Below are 20341 nucleotides of genomic sequence, written 5' to 3' on the forward strand. Positions count from 1 at the left end.
TCTGAGTCTAGATGTTTTATATCAAAGTTGTAAGTATGAATTTAATTATGAGCATTGCCTTTCCTTTTGTAACAGTATTTCTTCATTTTCTAAACCCAATCACTATTGGTAATTATAAAGCAACTCTATTGCCCAGGCTGAGACTCAACATGAACATAAAGAATGCATCTTGAGCATTTAAATATTTATTTGTAGGCCACAGGGATTCTCTCTTTTTTTTTTTTGCTTGGCTATGCAAAATAAATAAAAAGCAAAGCCCACACAAGACTCTATTAAGGTATTATCCTTGGAGGATTACAATGACATAACTCATCTGAACCACTAATGAACAGTTCAATATGTTGGAAATGAACTTTACAACTTGGGAGGGGGTAGAGGAGGGAAAGTGGGAAAAAAATCATGGGAAGGGGAAACGATGGCCAAGAAATAATGTACTCACTACCTCATGAATATAAAACGCTAACCTCATTAAAATCATACCTAAAAATGAATAGCAGGAAGCTAAAAAATACTTTCTTGAGGGAGAGGGCAGAGGAAGGACAAAAATGGAGAAAGTAAGGGCAGGTGAATGTAGACATTGTATTCAATGTGCATATGCAAAAACAGAAGCGGAATGGGATGGGGAGAGAAGGGGTGCATGTTGAAAGTGGTGACATGGATCGCAATGCCTTTCACTCACCATCAAACCTGTTGGGTTGAAATCTCTTTGTCATGCCTGTCAAGGTAATTTCATTTTCAATCCTGTCCCTTGAAGTAGTTATACAAGATTTGAAAGATTTCTGGTACTCCACTGGGCCACAGGCAAAAGAAGTAGGTAATCCTTGGTGTCCCTGTGCTTTTCCAAATAGAAGTCACCAAATTCAAATTCACACTGAGATTTTATTACCCCCTCCCATTTCCTGGGGGGAAAAAGGGGATTTCAAAAACTGCATTCCATACATTCAACCTGTAGACAGAGGAACCAACTTACATTCCCACACTCATTGGTAACTTAGAAATAGCAGCCACAACGTAAGCAAACTACAGGCCAGGAGTTTGGCCTAATGAGAGTGCTTGCCTAGCATGCATGAAGACCCGGGTTCGATTCCTCCGTACCACATATACAGAAAATAAAAGCCAGAAGTGGTTCTGAGGCTCAAGTGGTAGAGAGCTTCAGCCTTAAGAAAGTCCAAGGACAGCGCTTAGACCCTGAGCTCAAGCCCAGGACTGGGGGGAAAAAAAGCAAGCTACACACTCTGAATGGCCTGAGCTGTAAACAGTGAACTTCAAATTTGGTTACATCTATTTGGAAAAGCACAGGACACTGGGTAACTGAAGATGGCCAAAAACATGCCATGAAGCATTTGGAAGTTCCAAAACCCTCTGTATCTGACAGCGATGAAAGCAGTTACTACCAAGAACCAACCCAAGCAGCTGCTTAGGTAGCCCAATGGGCCCACAACAAGAAGCATAACTAACCATGAGACATACAAGCTAGGTGTGTGAAAGACAGGAGAATGGCCAACTCAAGATCTTGAGATAATGCCGTCTACCCTGAAAACCAGTCTATGTCCTTTCCTTCTCAGCATGAAACACAAAATGAATTCCACTGAAGCTGAAGAAGTTGGGCTTTGGGCTGGGACACACAGGCACATTAGGAAAGTAGAAGGATCAACAATCACTTACATGTTAAGGATAAGAACAAATGCCTCTGTCTCCCCATCTGTGTCCCATAGTGTCCTGTTCATCACTCTTACAGTACAGCTAAGCTTCAACCCCTCACACCAGAACCACAGGAGTCCAGCCTAAGAACAGTGACCAGCTCAAGTAAAAGGCAAAAAAGGGAGAGACAGAGACAGATACAGAGCGGGGGGTTGGTGGGGGGGGAGATGAGGGAAGGAGGGAGAGAGAAGCATCTCACAGCAGATGCTCCTGGACAGAAAAGATATCCTGGGAAACCTACAACGATGTATATAGCCAAGGAGGCCTTTCTAGATGTTTCTATTCAGATCTTTAACATATTACTTTTAATCTTTCACCAGGCACTGAGAAAAGGCTCACCTACAAAAGGGAAAATGGTATACTTAGGTACTGCAAGTAGAAGGTAAAAATATTAACGACAGATGTCACATTCATGACAGGAAGTATTCTAGGAGTAAAAGACCTTTTGGAAAAGATGAAAAGCACAGAAAGCAGAGAAAAATGGCTGGAAAAAGGAAAAGGCCAAGATCTATAAAAGAGAAGCATTAGAAAACATTAGGATAAGGAAAACAAGGGAAGCAATCCCATGTGGAAAAATAACAGTTAATAAATTCTAATTCTGAATGCATGGTGAATATCTATTTAGTGAATTCCTACTGTGAACACGGTTGAAAGGTCTGCATATCTGGCATTCAGATGGAAAGCATTATATCAGAGACAATCTTGAGCTTGAGGTCTCTTGTGAAGGGACTGTCGGAGTTGGATAATCACATGGCCTAAGTTTGAAATGGGTTTTTCTTTTCTGTCTGTTGGAAATACACAATACGACAGTCTACCTTAGACTGCCAAGGGAAAATGACTTAATGTGCACAGTCAGTATCACAGGGCCTCTGATCTCCCAGGGGCTGCTTCCTGAAACACCATTGAATTGTGAATAAAGAAAACAAGATCCTCCAAATCTCATATTTTCTCTAAATCCCCTCTCTACTTCCAATCAATCCTCTCACCTCATTGGGACAGACAAATTTAGAGAATCACATCAACATAACTCCTACTTACCAGTAGAGAAACCAGCAGAGAGTAGAATTTAGTCTGAGTAATAGGGACAAATTCTGTACTCATACTGTTAATCATTATTCCAGTAGCACCCACATTGAGAAAAACATTCAGTATTCTTTTTTTTTTTGGCCAGTCCTGGGCTTGAACTCAGGGCCTGAGCACTGTCCTTGGGCTTTCTCAAGACTAGAGCTCTACCACTTGAGCCACAGCACCACTTTGGGCTTTTTTCTATGTATGTGGTACCGAGGAATCAAATCCTGGTCTTTGTGCATGCTAGGCAAGCACTCTACCACTAGGCCAAACTCTATTCTTAGCAGAGGATCTTGCTGGAAACTTGAAACCTTACCTGGGTAAATCCATTGAAAGAACCACCAGGAGCCTGAACAGAAATGGAAAATGGAGCCCATTACTTTCTTTCCCATCACTTTTATAGGAGTAAGTGAATATTCACAAGACAACCCGAAGAGTACTGACTACCAGACTTCAAAATAATACAAAAGGCCACGGAGCATGAACGCCATTAAGAAAAGCAAAAGGCCATGCTGTATTATTTTAAATAGGCTGACAAAAAAAAGAAAGATCAATTCTACATTTATTACTGCTAAGTGACTCAATGCTAATCCCAATCAACTTTCTCATTAATGAGAAAATGGTTCCAGAGAAAAGCCAGGAGAAGCTAACAGCTCTTTTTTCAGGCTCTTGGTAAATTCTACAAAAAGCTTTGCCATCATTTCTGCAACCTGTCATTTTGGTGAATCACAGCAGTTTCTGATGGCATGCTGAGAGCATTTCACATTTCTTTTTTCTTTTCTGCTGGTTGTGTGGCTTGAACTCTAGGCCTAAGCACTGTTCCTAAGCATTTAAGCTCAAAGCTAGCATTTTACCACTTGAGCCACAGCACCACTTCTGGTTTTCTGGTGATTAACTGGAGATAAGAGTCTCACAGACTTTCCTGCCTGGGCTGGCTTTGGACTGTGATCCTCAGATCTCAGTCTCCTGAGTAACTAGGATTACAGGCGTGAGCCACCAGCACATCTGACTCATTTCACTCATTCTTAATAAAATGGACAAACTTTGGGACCAGTATATAAATCTGTATTGTTTGTGGTTTGGCACATTTTTAGTTTCAACTCAGGACTTCCAATTTGCTAGGCTGGTGCTCTACCAGGTAGCCACACCCCCAGGCCTGTTTTTGTTTTTGTTTTTTTCATTTTTTAAAAATTTATTTTTATTTTTGAAAGATTTTTCAGAACAAGATTCCATGAGCTTTTCTGCCTTTTTTGCAAACCATGATCCTTCCTCTTACAGTCTCCCAAGTCGCCAGGCTTACAGGTATGAGAAACCAGCACCATGTATCCTAACTGTTTTGGGGCTTTGGTGAGAATTTTTTTTGTCAACCTATTTGCATTTGGGTTGCACAGATTTTGAGAAGTACATGATTATCTGCCAGGGAGATAAATGGATGGATAATGAAGGAGGTAAAAGACATTAGGAAAAACAAAACCTACAGAAGTCTCTGGTCAGACTAGGCTACATATTGGGGTAGGTACCTCGTCTTTATCAGCTTCTATTTCTTGATACAACAATCCATATCTCTGGTTAGCAATTTCATCTTCAGATAACTCTGAGTTGTTGGTGTCACTGTCTCGAGAACTATCAGAACTCTCAGTGCTAATATTCCAGAAGGTTCCCAGAGCCAGTGGTCTAACTATCTCCTGGCTTTGCTCTGAGCAGCTAGCAGTGGCTTGCTCCTCCTGGGTATCTGTCAGTCCTTTCTGATTTCCAACTACATCTAAATGTGCACAGGAATGATCAAAGCCTTCCCCATCTCTGATAGGCCAGCAGTGATTAGAACCTAGCCAATTAGCAAATCCACTGGCTTGACCATGGGGAATATCAGAGCATCCTGATGTACCTACATTACTCATGGATAAATTCAAGTTGAGCTGCCTGATTTGATCTGCATTTACTCCCTGACAGTCTGTCTTTGCAACTCCTGACATGTTCATGATCTGACTACAGTTCTCAGTTGCTGTGCTTTCCAACCACTCTTCTAAGGAGTCTCCCCCCTCAAGTAAGCACCGATGTCGTGTGCTATCGTTCATTTCCAGAGAATAATTAAAGCTAGTCTTACACTGGACTGCCACTGCATATTTCATTGACACAAAAATGGCCTGATTTTTATCTTGGGCACCTTCACTGGTACTTAATATAATGCCACACTGAATTTCTTCAGCATCAGCACTGCCCTGTGCTGCGGGACATACTAAAGCACAGTTGGCAGCGTCTATTACATTTTCCTTTATGTCTTTTCTGGGTAAATCACATCCCCCAGCACAGGCATCTTTATTATCAAACACAGAGTCAGTCTGGAGACAAGGACTCAAGGCATCTATGTAATTGTCAGGTTGAGCTCCAGAGCCTTCCATATTTTTACAACCATTAATTATTATTTCAACCCTATCATGCAGCCTTTGGCCTCCATCACAAGGCTCACCTACCATAGCTACGCTTCCTACGTCATCTTTTTCGAATAGATGGGCTTCTTCAAAGTAAGGTCCATGCGTTTCCATACTTTGCTTACATCTCATTCCTTGGTCACTGATTTTGTGGGCATCCTGGGCTTGCTTTGTGACTGCTTTAAGACAAACTACTATCCTGTTCTCTACATGTCCACACACCTCCTCTGCAAATTCCTTACTGCCCTGTAGTTCCTGGACATCAACTGCTCTAGCATCTACCTTTTGACAAGTCTCCACACCTGCCCACACCGAATCTTCTGTCTTCTGCTTCTCTCCTTCTTTGTCTGATCTTTCAGTATCTTCATGGCCTTCGTTAGGCAGCCCAGCTGTGTTCATGCCTGGCACCTCTGAATCACAAGGTTGGTTTATCTCCACACAAGCAGTAATGGCAACTCCAGCCTCAGGCATAGGCTTTGGGGACATTTGTTCATTTCCACCTGGCTCTAGCACACACTTGCTCTGTGCAGCTACAGTGGATGCGTCAGTGGAAGACAGCATTCTGGTGGGAAATCTGTCTTGCCGTGCCTCAGACACACATGCAAAATCTTCTTGAGACTCACTTGGGGTCATTTTCTGTACACTCTCTGTACTAGCATCAGGGTCCCAAGTAAATGCACCTATATCAATTTGAGATCTTTGAATTTCTTCAGCCAACCCACTGTCAGGAGTTTCCTCCATGATCAGGTTACACAGAGAAAGACTTTTTGAAGAGTCAGTCTTTAGAATGTGCAGAAAAGCAAAGGAAAAAAATTAATAAGATGAAACAGATGATGAGAAAACATAAAGCTCTTTCGTAGAATAATACCAGTTAAACAATGGTAGAAAGCTTTTAAATTGATTGAATAAATCTATGACTAGCAACACAATAGGGGAAAAGTTCAATCTACAATAAACAACATATACCAAATGCATATTAAATATTCTAAAAATCCAGAGTTTTCTAGGTGTTTACCTACCGGTTGGGCCAAATCAGTGCTTGTCTGTATGGGTTTAAAAAAAGAGAGAGAGAATAATGAGGCAAGGAAGGGAAATTCATTGATAGATTACAAATTTTCATACTATCCACAGAAAACAATCTGTTAGAGTCAAGGGCTTTTTACTTGTTTGAGATTATATTCTGCACTTTATTTGTGATGGAATCATTTTTTTAAAACTACTATGTAGAAATCATAATTGAAACTCATTAAAAACCTGTGCCATTTTCTAACATCAGAAAAGATTGTTTTATGGCTACTATACATAGTCTGCTTTAGCAGACTATGAAATGCTTATTTATTCAAAGAAGCAAGCAAGTATGAGAATAAATACTAAATGAGATCAAACCTCTATGAGTATAGTAGTCACTCAGTCTCATGTGCTTTAATCTGACAAAGCATCAGAAAAGATGAAACAATATTCCTTCACTTGGATTCTAAATTTGAGGTGGGGCATAGATGAAGGAATAATTTGATATTAACCACTCTGCCTTGAGAATTATCTTTCTTCAACCTAGGAGCCATTTTCTATATGGAAGCAAAATTCTTTGGTTGGTTGGGAAGAATTAAAACAATAATAATTATGTCCAGAAATCCATCATTTAACTATTAATTATCCTTAATATTCCTAATAGGTTTGCCTTCTAAAACAGTCAGAAACTCCTTCTAGATAATACCTTTACCACATCAGACCCTCTCCAGATAGGAAAGAAAATTATGTTATAGCTCCAACAAAGGATAGAAAACCCCCAAATAAAAAATAACTAACATTATCCTTTAGACATCAAGAAAAATGCCAGAGTTGAGGCTAGAATTCAAATGCTTGGAAAGCCAATTCATTCATTTCTTTTGGGGGAACACATAAGTAAAAAAAATTCACTATAAATGACAACTTAATCACAGGTGGTTTCAAAGAACATTATTAGCTCTTCCCTTGAAAGCTGTCTTGGTGTTTCACAGATCTCAAAGAATTTAGTGTGACCATGATTCTGCAGAAGATAAGTAGACAGTCCTTTCGTTTTTAAGGGGAGAAAGTTATAGTATCTTTTCAGAAGACACAGACACACTGGGCACTGGTGGCTCACACCTGCAATCCTTAGTGACCCAGGAGGCTGAGATCTGAAGATTGAGGTTCAAAGCCAGTCATGGTTAAAAAAACAAAAAAAAGCCCATGAGACTCTTCACCAGCAATTATCTAGCAAAAAAAATCTGGAAGTGGAGCTGTGGTTCAAGTGGCAGAGTGCCAACCTTGAACAGGAAACTTGGGGAGAACGTCCTGAGTTCAAACCCCAGGATCAGTATAAAAAAGGGGGGCACACATTAGAAAAAGAAAAATGCATGAATTCATGTAAGGTTCTTAAGACTACATGACCAGAACATTTCTAAGACAAAAGCCTTACCTCTGAGAAATAGGAACATCTTTGCTATTTTCTCCATGGTAATATAATACCATACATCTCTGTTCACATTGCCCACTGAACTCTACATTTTGGAAATACTTGTCAGGTTCATGGAATAAATAACACAGGCAATAATACCTATCTATTATTGATACGTCCTACACATTGGGCTACAAATATCTAATGAAATCCCTCTATTATCCTCTCAGGTCACTGTCATCATCTTTATTCTATAGATAAGAAAAACTGAAGCTTAGACAATTTTAGAGATGGCTCAAAGTCCTAACATTATTAGAATTAAAATCTGGATTTAAACCCAGCTTGTTACTAAACAAGCTTTGTTGCTTTTAATAATGACAGAGTAGTTACGATCATCTGCCAATGCTCTCACCCACACTTGTTTCATTCTACTGAAAAGCAACCACATAGGTACCTTTCCCTACAGTCGTTACTACCTCATGGGCAGAAGCAAAGGTCACAATGCCACAGTCTTGAACCCCAGCCATCTGGCAATCTGGACTCCTGGCCCACTCTTCCCTACCAAGATGTTGAGGTTGTGGACATGAGGGGATTCGATAAAATGTGTCGGTCATCTTCTTTCCCTCGTAAGGGAAATAAAACATAACGAAGCCTCTGCATAGTCACAGCTCAAGATACATGAGAGTAGAGCTCTTACCGTCCATAAGTCCCAGGGCAATGTCTGAAAAGGAAATGAACAAAAATATCATTATGCTATAAATCCAAAGTATGGAAGAAAATGCATACGTGGTGATAAATATGAGGAGAGAAATGGCTTGATAGCAGTAACATTGTTTAAGCATTAAATACAACATTGTTTAAGCATCAGTGATGGAAATTGATGTGTTATCTAATCTGGCAGATACTTGTCCCATGTGGCTACTCCAGTTTGACAGAACCAAAATTTTAAGGTTAAGATATATATATATATATATATATACATATATATACGTATATATATGTATATATATGTGCAGTTTTGTAATCTTTTAGTAAGTAGTTGTAGTCTTTGATACTCTACAGGGTCAAAGACAGAACATTTGTAGAGCTTCATGTAGATTACAGTTCAGCACATTAGCTTGTGAGTGCACTACCCGTGGCTAGTGTACACCAAGTTGGAAAACACAGGTGTCAACCATCTGCCTTGTGTTCCACAAATGGAAAATGATCCTACATTTGAAATGCATCCCACATCTGAAAAGAGGTTAAATGGATACATACATTGTTAAATCAGGGCAATAACCAGATCTTAGAGTGTTTCATCTCACAGAGGAGGGGCATATTTTAATTAGGTGACTATCCCCACTGCCCCCACCCATCACATTTGAGCGGACAGAGGGTGACCATTTTGATGGTAAATGAATCCCCCCAAAGTGGTTCTTCAGAGTGTGCAGTTACAAAGCATGCAGTGCCATTAATTGGTAATCACACACATTAGCAGGGTGCCCATTAAGACATATGAACAAATTACACTCGCTATGAGGGTTTTCATTATAAAGTTTATTGGTTCGCAGGAAGGAACCCAGATGGTGCAAATGACCTCCACCATGGGTGGGAATGGTCCGGGAGGACTCCCTTTCTTCTTCTGAAATTGAGAATTACAGTCACATCCCTTCAATGTGCCTGTTTTGGAGAGGGACCCACATTTGCCAACTTGTTTTGCATCACTGGAGCCCAGCACTTCCATTTTACATGCCGACATTTCCAGAGGCCAGGACAGATGCCTTGCTGAGAATCTGTACCACTGAAAGTGTGACCCCCTGGCTGCAAAGAGTACCCCCCAGTCCCATTTCCCCTTCCCCCCACACCTGCCCCATCTAAGCCTGTTCCAAATTTACTCAGCTTCTCACCCTGCATCTCTGTACAACTTGGTTTGTTTCCTGCTTAGCAAGCTCTCAGAGAGTATCAAAGACAGAAACGCACACTTCTGTGTACACAAACTACTGCTGCATCTAACATGCATTTTCTCATTATCCACAGGATTTCTGTTCTCTTGCTTCACAGACCCTTAAGACATGCAAATAATACTTATACAATTCATTTGTGCATGTTTGCATAGCACCCCACATATGTTTTCATATACGTTTATCTTTTACATCTAACTTCCACACAGGAAAATATGTAACCGTTGACTCTCTGAGCCTGACTTCTTTCACCTAACCTGATTTTTTTCACAACCATCCCTTCCCCTGCAAATGATATAGAATTATTCTTTCCGATGGCAGAGTAAAATTCCATTATATAGATTTACCACAATTTGATTCACCTATCGATTACAGGGCATCTGAGCTGTTTCTGTAACTTGTATTTAGCAAGGTGCAGATGACAAAATGGAACCAGGAACGTTGAGGGAAGGGGTAGGGTTGGGAGAGATGAGGGAGAAGGATGGAAGGGATGACACTGATCAAGATACATTGTGCTCAGAAGCTGACATGTTGAATTGAAACCCCCTTTGTGTAACTATTAGAGATTTAACAAAATAAATGCAGATAAGTGTGATAGTAGGTTCGCAGGATGCAGACAGCACAGCACTTTCTCCAAAGGAAGGTAACAATGTGGAATGCTGGGTCGATCACTCTTCAGGATGGTGAAAGTGAGAGCTCACATAAACACTGTGAACATCACAAGATCTACAGGCAGCAAGAGAGTCAAAGGACAAAGGCTGAATGATGGGTAAAGATCACAGTGAGTGAAATGGAAAGACCCATGGAATAGAACAGTGCTGTGCTTCTGTTCCCTCAGCTCAGATCTTATCCCCAGTGAAGGAAGAGAGAGGGGAATGGCCATGGGTCTTAGGTGACTCCCTTACACCCACTGGAGGCAAAGGAATTTACTAGATGGCTCCAAAGGAAACCTACACAGCTCAAAGAGCTTGCCTTGGCAGGTAATCAGCTTCCCATAGTAGTACAAAGACTTGTGAAGACATTAATCCAAATTATTGTTCAATTCTGCAAGAATCAAACCAAGTGCTATGGTGTGTGTCTACCGCCTTGGCCATTTAAGAGGTTGAAGGATCATTTGAACAACAAAAATGAGATCTATGTTGGAAAAAAAAAGATAAATCATTTAATCCTAAATCCACACAAATTCCTATCATCTGTGGACTGATTTAATCATGAGTTGATATAAAAGTCGTTTCTCTCTTGGTTCAAATTTCCATACAGAAAAATGTGATAGACTTTCACTCATTCCTTTCAGCATCATTCACCATAGAAATTTTTCTTCTGCCACCAAAGTAATGAACTATGAAGGATAAGGCAGATGGCTCCTTTTTCCTGACTGTTTCTGCAGTGACAGAGCTCTGAGAAGGACTCTTTCCCAGCTACTCAGACATTCACGGTCCACATTTCACTGCCACCAGAGGATATCTCATGCTTGTTGACAATGTGCACTTTCCTATCTTCCAAAATACAGTGCAGAGAACAATTTAATGAACTGTAAGAAAAGCTTCCCTACAATAGATTCATGCAACCAAACATATTTGGGAAACTTAATTAGTTTTTTTAAATGTATGAATTTACAGGGTCTCTACTAGTCTAATCTCCTAGGAGAGTATAAAGATAATTTCCTGAGCCATTCATTTAAGAGATCAATTATTTTTATAAAGTTGTAGCAGCAGAGACAGACTTTCTGAACTCTTGTGCCTACTGACATATTAGACGTGTTCGTTCATATTTATTACAAGAGAGGCTTTCAGAAATCCAACCACCTTCATGGGTTATACTGGCATCACATTCTGGAGATATTTAGGTTCTACTTGATCAGATTTAGTCATCTCCCCAGGGTTTCCTCTGAAGTACAAAGAAGTACCTCAACTGAGGTAGGCCTCAATTTCTAAGTGGAGTTTTGCAATACGCTTTCATTAATTTAACTTCCAGCATACTCCAGCATGTTTAGATTTTCCCCGAAGTCAAGTGTGTGTTTCCTAAAAACACCAAAATTACTAGCCTAAATTTTGGGTCAACAGATTCCCAATATCACAGACAACTGTAAATGATTTTTCCAAGAGAGCCACTAATACCACTATTGCTGTGACACAGAATTTTATTTCAGTAACCAGTAGAAGAAGAGAAAAAATGAGGGTGGAAACATGCTGATTAAGGGAACGCGTGGGGAACAAGGTCAGTTCCACATCTAAGTAAATATCTAGTGAGAGGCTGTTTTGTGTGGCCTAGTGGTAGAGTGCTTGCCTAGCACGCACGAAGACTCGGGTTCAATTCCTCTGTAGCACATACATAGAAAAAGCTGAAAGTACTGCTATGGCTCAACTGGTAGAGCTCTAGCCTTGAGAAAACACAAGGATAATGTCAGGCCCTGAGTTCAAGCCCTGGGACTGGCAAAAAAAAAAAACAAAAAAAAAAACAACAACAACAACAACAACCACAAAAAAAAAAAAAAACAGATTTCTGTTGGGATAGAATCTCAAATAGGAAGAAGAATAAACCTAAAGACAAAAGAAGCTTTAAGTTGGAGGCCAATGGTTTATGCCTGTAAATCCAGCTACTCAGGAGACTGAGATCTAAAGATCATGGTTCAATTGCTAGCCTGGGCAGAAAAGTCCATGAGACTTTTTTTTTTTAATAGAGTAAATTTTTTTTTATTTTTTTTATTGTAATTAGTAAAAGGGTTACATGATATTTGCCAGATAGAAGTGCATTAATTCACATCCATTGATACCCTTTCACATGTCTTGGTACCCGTTTCCCTCCCCCCCCACACCCCCCACCCGTCTTGGTTTTCCCCCCTTCCCTATCAAATTTCAAATATCCAAATACAAATAAGTTCAATATATCAGATAACAAAGTGAGATACTATACCAATATGAGATAACCAAGGGACAGCAAAGGAGATGAGAGACAACATAGTACATTAAGGACAACAATCAGAAACAAAAATCCATGAGACTTTTATTTCCAATTAACCACCAGAAAGCCAGAAGTGCTGTGGCTCAAGCGATAGAATGCTAGCTTAAGCTGAAGAGCTCAGGGACAGCACCCAGGCCCAGAGTTCAAGCCCCATGGCCAACAAAATGAAGAAGGAGTCGGAGGAAGAGGAGGAAGAGGAGGAGGAAGACGAGGAAGAGGAGAAGGAAGAAGAGGAGGAGGAACAGCAACAGCAACAGCAACAGCAACAGCAACAGCAGCTTCTGCTGCTTTATTTTAGGAAGCCATACGAGAAGTCATTTGAGAGTATACAGGAGCCCTGTTAATCCATCTGCAAGTAGCAGTCCAGGGCAAACAGGAATGCAAGGTGTGACACTTCTGTGGGAACAGACAGCTAATGATATCTGGAGATTCAGAATGATATCTGGAGATTCAGAATCATAACTATTGATAAATTTTCCTCCTGCTCCTCTTTCCTATTAAGCATTTTTTTAAAACCACAAAGGAAAGCAGGTGATCATTATTTGAAAGGGACTAAGGGTCATTGTTTGCCTTCTTGAACTTAATGGCGATGGTTATATAAAATGTCTTTCCAAAATATCCAAAAGTCAGCTTGATACCTGAGACATGGGTGAGTGGGTCACTCCAGCAGAACCAGGAGGTGCCACCTCAGGCTTGAAGGGATCAAAATCTAGATCCAGCAGCGTCTCCTCCTTCTTTACCTCCGCGACTTCATTCTGTTAACCACAGATAAACAAACCAGGCATTAGCTGGGTTCTGATCTGACTTAACACATTCGTTGGATCACCCATGTGGAACCTCAGTAATATCACTGTTTGACATCCTCTCTGTAAACTACACCACAGTGAAGGGAATTGAATTAGGTTCAGTTTACCCTTTGATGGTTTACTCATGTACTTAGATAAAAGTTATAGGGGGAGAGATGACTAATTCTGATCAAATATAGATTTAAAAAAAAAACCTGGAACATGTCCAGGATACCTTTTGTATCTTCATTCTGTTCCAATTCCAGGTAACACACATTTCAAAGAGAAATCTTTTTGGGTTTTTTTTTTGTGGGTCATGGGGCTTGAACTCTGGGCCTGGGCACTGTCCCTGGAGAACTCTCCATACAGTCAGTAGCCAAATATTGACAACGTACACAGAGCTCAGGAAACTAAACCCTCAAACTAACAATCCAATTAATAAATGGACAACTGAGCTAAACAGAGTCTTCTCAGAAGAAGTTAAAGTGGCAAACAGACACATGAAGAAATGCTCAACATCCCTGGCCATAACGGCAACATAAATCAAAACAACATTGAGATTCTATCTCTCTCCAGTTAGAATAGTCATCATCAAGAATACAAACAACAGATGCAAATATGAGGGAAAAAGTACTCTAATATACTGCTAGTGAGAATGTACACTTGTTCAACCATTCTGAAAAGCAGTTGGGAGATTTTTCAAAGAAAAAAAACCCTAAACATAGAACTACCCTATGATCCAGCAACACCACTCTTGGGCATTTAGTAAAAATAATTACAAATCAAGATACAGTGACGTCTGTGTACAACCATGTTCGCTGCTGCACTAGTCACTCTAGCTAAGGTATGAAATCAGCCCAGATGCCCCTCAGTGGACAAACAGATCAAGAAAGTGTGAGATATATATATACATATATATATAATGGAATTTTATTCATTCATTAAGTAAAATGATATTACATCATTTGCAAAGACATGTATGGACCTGGAAAAAAAATATGTCAGGTAAAATCAGGCCCAGAGAGACAAAGGCTAATGCTTTCACTCACAGGTAAATACCAGAACTAAGATACAAATGTACAAGTAAACACCTCATGTACAAGTACACTCAAATGTATTTACTGAAATATGGTATTTCCAGGAGAATACCTCAGAAAAACAAATTCACAGTCCACGAAAAGGATTACAAGGAAACTGGCTCTTGAAAAGTGGCAGGAGCAGGGGAGAAGGGATTGGGGTAGAGGAATGAAGAGGGGGAATTCAGTTGTAATATTCAATGACTATCCTAGGAAACTAAGAAAACTGAGGGGAGGTAATGGGGATGGGAAGGATAATGAAGGTTAGATAAAGATGCATTGTACTTCTAGGTTGATTTGTTGGATGGTAAGTCCATTGGAAAACTACTTAAAGATAATAAAATTAAGATTTATTTTTAAGGCAAAAAAAGGCCAAAAGAACAACAACAAAAATAAAACAGATAAGCAGGATAAGCCTGCTATACAGCCAATGCATTCTCTTCCTAGAAGGCAAATATATTTCCCAGAGAAAACTGTGCTCTTAAGGCTTGTGCCATTAGAGGGCTCTGTCGGGCTGACAGATTTCTATCTCTGGCCAGATAGATTCTGTCCAAGTGAACAGGATCCCTGCTGTGAGGACAAGGGTCAGAGGTCAAGACACAAAAATCCAAGGCAGACTGGGGGTGTGTCACCCATTATATCCAGTCATCTGGGCAGGATTGCTTTTCTCCCTCATTAAACACATATTAAAAATATCAAACTAGAAACAAAAACTGATCTTGTTGATGCAAGATGAGTCATTCAAGAAACAAAATTAAAACAGTATTTTGATGGATCATTAGATGTTAATGTAGCTGGAGATAAACTTCTCATATACCCCTAAACGCTCTAATTTTCAATGTTTCCTTGTAGTTAACATCTCATTTGCTCCAAGAGTTGCTATTTTTTTTAATCATCCCTCTGTGCCCCATGAGACACAGGATCAGGACACATTCACTCACTTCTACCCTGTCTTGACATACACACCAAGTCACCACTTCTAACATGTCTGGATCCCGTAATACCAAATATGGGGCACTTTAAGCCATATAATTGTCAAGGAGGCAGTGATAAGGAGTCAGACCACACATTTCCATGGAAAAAAACCTGCTCATTCATAGAGCAACTTGGTCAATGGGCCCAAGTCTGTACCAAAAGGCCTTCAACAATGCTCCCACCATAACGGGTGAAGGATCCCCTTAAACATGCAAATTATCTGACCCCATAGCTGCTGGATCAGGACGTCTGCTGCCCAGGCCGAAATACCACATCTGGTCTACTTATATCCACAGAGGAACAAACAACTGCAGAAACCAGTAACACACTTCAGTGAGAGGTGGCACTTGTCTATGTTTAGATGAAGTTAGATAGTCTCACTCAGGAACCTCGACAGAGATATCCCCCGTGTCCTCTCCCCACATCCTGACAAGAGAGACAAGTGGCCATGAGTGATGAAGTCAACTTCTATCACACCAGCTAGGAGCATGTTGCTTCTGAGATTCAGAAGAGTAACAGAATAAGTCCCTTCTGCACCCCCTCCTCTCCTCCCCCCAGATTAAAAGGAAACTATAAATAAAACAAACCAGAACTCCCCAAATGCATCTTCCTAATAGTCTCCGGAGACTAGCTGTTTTAAATTCAGCTGGCAGAATAAAGGACATGACACACAGCCAAGCAGGTGGTAAAAAGTGCTGGCATGGAAGGGGCCTGGGTGAGGGCTTCACCACTTATCTGTGATCACAGCCAGAGCTGCAGAAGAGGGCTTCTATTTTGAAAGGACTCTTTTCCCTTCCCCCTGCTCGGCAGTAATTCCATTAGCCAGGCTCCACAGTACCAGCAAAAGTGAATGCTACCATACACAGGGGCCTCTCCTAGCATTTGGCTCTCTACATATACCCCCACGAAGGGGCCTTCCCTGAGAGTCCACAGACTGCACACCAAAAGACAAAGAACACTCACAACCTCTTCTTGGCTTCAGAGCTTCCGTGTCATGCTCTTGTCACTTGACTGTCCTCAGCCAAGTACACAAGTCCTTGCTTTTGATGGAACTGAGAAGCTAACCCTGGAGAAATCAACTGAGCCAGGGCTTTCTTAACCTTAAAATGCTCTCACTGGAAATTCACATAGCAAACAAGAAAATGAAAGAAGGCAGGGACAAAGACAATGGACAGCAAATGTTAGAACTTAAAACAGCCCACATTTGGTGTCAGGGCCACAGGCAGGGGCTAGGTAAGGTCATGTGACTCTCAGACGACCATCCCGGGGGCACTTGTACATCCACCAACACACAATCTGTCCACACAAGAACTAACACAAAATTCTCCTGGCTCAGAGGAGTTGCTAAGTCACTGCAAACTTGGAGCTTAGCAAACACAATATCCAATCCAAATTACAGAAGGAAGAAGACAATACCTCAAAGCATGGTGCCTGTCCATCAATGTCCTCACAAGGCATAAGAAATCAGGATTCATTACCTCATTGCACCCAAATATTGGCTTTCACAGTTTCTTGTTATCAGTTCACTGCCTCTGCCATTATCAAGGAGTTGTGACCATAAATGGATATTAAACACAATATCCTTATTGATGTGTTTACAGTTACATCCCACTACAATTGTGGCATACCACTTCTTATGCAATGCAAATATTGCTTATGGAGTCTGAGAAGTGATACCAATGGCATCTCGGGGGACGTTCACTCTATTACTTCATCAACACGACAATAAGTATCTTGAACCTATTATTTCTTTGACACCAAAATGATAAAATATTGAGATTAAATAAGTTTTTGAGAGGACAATAGAGTGATATGAAAAAATGCCCAATAAAGTAAAGGAGTAAAGTCAAGACTATGTGAAAATACATCTGATTTGAAGATACCAAATCAATACAAACTGAGGAAAAAGCTAAAGAAAACAGACACACATGCATTAATGGTTATGTCACAGAAGGATGATTTAAGAGATTCTTAAAAATTCTTCAGTTTATGCCTTTCAGTATTTTTCTAATCTTCTACTATAATTGTTCTACTCAGAATAAAAAATAAGAGTGTCATCCATTTCAGAATGTTTTCAACGTGCAAAGTAATCAATACAATCCTCTTAGAATTATAATGCTGCCACTTTCTCTAAGGGCTGACCCCTGAGATTCACTCCACCAACATAAATACAGTTCACTGGAACCCCAGATCCTCGGCAGACACCCACCTGGGAAGGCGTGGTCACATTGATTTCCGGAACAAAGTTGTCTTCAAAGAAATTGATGATGTTCTCCTGTTGTAGTTCCTTGGTTGGAGTGACTTTCGGCAGAGGTGGAACAGGAGGACCTTTCCTTGTCTAGACACCGTCAAATACAAACATTAAAGCAGTCAAAGATATAGGCAAGATGCAAATGAGCTGTGGACAAACTGATGTCTGATCTAAACTCAGACCTGTGTAGACATGTCTGCTTGATTCAGGTCAGCATGCTGTCTACCCCGGAGCCTCCATGACCCGAAAGGAAACACTCAGGCCACAAGATGAGTATGTTCATCTGAACTCAAGGCCTACACACAATGGGGCTTCAAGGCCCCTGCGAGAGGCCAAACTCAGGCCCAATGGAGGCAATGTTTTCTCTGAAAATGATTTATCACTTCGACAAAAATGAAAAAAATCAGAATTGTGAAACTAAAATCTTTCAAATAAGTTTTACCATATGCAACTTTCATTTCATTTTCTACTCTGATTTTAAGGAACATCTTAAATATGTAGTCCTACAATTTTCCTTAATTTCAACTATGAAACTTGAAAGTTTGAACTAGACTGCAACTTCAAGTTTTCCAACAAGAAATCTTCATTTACCCTCAAAGAGAGAATGTAAGAGTGGCAATTTTTCTCCGTAATTAGCTTTGCCTGACCCTACTGATTCTGTCCAGCCATGTGATCTATGCAGTTTTGTTGAGTGGCTATTTAAGTGCAATGCACTGTGAGAAATAGCAGAACATGTATAAAGTAACATTTAACCACTCCCTTGCCCCAATACAAACAGTACTTGAAGAGCCATTTGGATAAGCTTGGGAAGACCAGATAACATTTCTTTTGTGTGTGTGTGTTTTTGTTGCTGTTGTTGCTGGGTTTTTTCTTTTGTTTGTTTGTTTTGATGTCAGCTTCACCCTCAGGTTTTTGGCTCAAGGCTAGTGTTCTACTTCTTGAGTCATAGCTACACTTTTGGCTTTTAACTATTAACTGGAGATAGTCTCATGGACTTTCCTGCTCAGATTGGCTCGTACCATGATCCTCAGCTCTCAGCCTGCTGAGTAGCTGAGATGACAGGCGTGAGCCACCATTGCCTGGCTGCTCTCTCTCTTTCTCTTTTTTTATGACTTGCTGGGGATAGAACTCATAACCTGTTGCATACTAGGCAAGTGCTCTAGCACTGAGCTAGACTCTCAGTTATTAAGAGAGAACTCTGAGAGCCAGTCACAGTTGAGTAGGAACACAAACTAGCCTGAGGAAGATGAGGATGCCAGAGGTCCTAGACATTCAAACACAGGTCAGAGGGGGGAAGTAGTTGCTAAATAAAGACAAAAACCAATAGATGGATTCCTCCATGGTAATCTAAGTCCAATGGAAACTTCAATCAATGCACTGGACCACAGGATATCTCCCAGGGGTCACCTCACCCACCAGCTCTCCCACTTCCCCCATGGTTGCTCTCTTCCCACCTGTGATGGTGACCTGGGCCTCACAGGTGCGGGGGACGCAGGCACCAGAGTATGATTGGGGCCAGCGGTGGGGCTCGGCGGGGGTGAAGGCTCTTCTGGTGGTGATGGTGTCTTTGCAATACGGAGAGGGCCCGAATCACTGGAGAAACACAGGGGATTAAAAGGCCTCACTCAATTGGGGGTTCTCTATCCTGTACCCCTGTGCGGGTTAATTCTGATTATTAGAATCAGCGATAGTGAGGGCTATTCCTCCTGAGAACCAGATCCTATGCATGTATTTCTCACCTAAGTGAGACACTACTGTCTCCACTAGACATGCAAGAAAGTGGAGCACAGACAGGTTAAGGCAAAACCCTAAGGTGGATCTGAATTCAGCTCTTAGTCTTTCCACAACACCCAACAAGCTTTAAAAGAAAGATTCTCCCCAATATTAAACTGGACTCCTTGAACCAGTGTCACATTTGACCTCCAAGAAAATCTTATAGAAAACCCTACTGAGAAAACTGTGAAGCTTGCATTCAAGGGACTCTTAGGAAAGGGTGAATACATCTCTTGTAGGAGATTTATACCAACTTGAATAAATCCACTTTCTTCTTTCTTCACCTTCTGAAAAAAATGACTCAAGCCAGACACTTTGCAGTGTACAAACCAATCACGTGACAGATGAGGCTAATAAAATGTCCCTGAGAGCCAAGCTTGGTCCCAGCACTGGACCAGATGTGTGGGGACAACTAAACAGGAGACTAACATGACACTCTGGACACATTCTATTCTAAGAATGTCTAAGGACTACAGCCAGAAGGGAAGCAAGTGTGCACTGGTAAAGTAAGAGGACACAAACACAGCCGCATGGTCTGCAGAGTCAATGGTGAAGAAACTGCATCCTTCACAGAACAGAAACCACACAGTCAGGCCTCAAGCTGGCAACCATGGCTCTGATGGGAAACATAGCCCTGGTCTAGAGTCTAAGGGACTGCACATGTTTCACTCACCACCTTGCTCTGCAGAGGAATGGAGGTGGGGGAAATGAAAAGAACACTTGTTACATGGCAGCCACCCTGCCTTCTCCTCACTCTAGTCAAAACTAAGTTACTCTGAAAATTCTAGATGCACGTGCCTCTTCATGTTCCAAAGTAAAGGAGCGAGTCTTCACAGCTTAATGGGTTTAGTGTGACATTCAACAGTCATTCTGAAATTCCTATTATTTTTCATTTGTTCCTCATATTGAAATCATCATTTTGAAATGAACTCTATTGCTCTGATGTGTTACTGTTTGTTCATT

The 20341-nt window shown here is 40.8% G+C and overlaps 1 protein-coding gene across 1 annotated transcript in view; it reads right to left on the bottom strand.

The window, feature by feature from the left end:
* The window catches only part of Amph (amphiphysin), a 123707-nt gene that overhangs the window by 23172 nt on the left and 80194 nt on the right, over nt 1-20341 (bottom strand). The window contains exons 10-15 of the mRNA XM_090332602.1: nt 19060-19198; nt 17564-17692; nt 13157-13273; nt 8312-8335; nt 6218-6241; nt 3086-3118 (exon numbers count right to left, since the gene is read on the bottom strand). Of these exons, the coding sequence (XP_090188728.1) occupies nt 3086-3118; nt 6218-6241; nt 8312-8335; nt 13157-13273; nt 17564-17692; nt 19060-19198 (466 nt within the window). The remainder of the gene's footprint in view (nt 1-3085; nt 3119-6217; nt 6242-8311; nt 8336-13156; nt 13274-17563; nt 17693-19059; nt 19199-20341) is intronic.

This window comes from Megascapheus bottae, chromosome 5 (genome assembly GCF_031878675.1).
Source record: "Megascapheus bottae isolate mThoBot1 chromosome 5, mThoBot2.hap1, whole genome shotgun sequence".
In the NCBI taxonomy this organism is placed as follows: domain Eukaryota; kingdom Metazoa; phylum Chordata; class Mammalia; order Rodentia; family Geomyidae; genus Megascapheus; species Megascapheus bottae.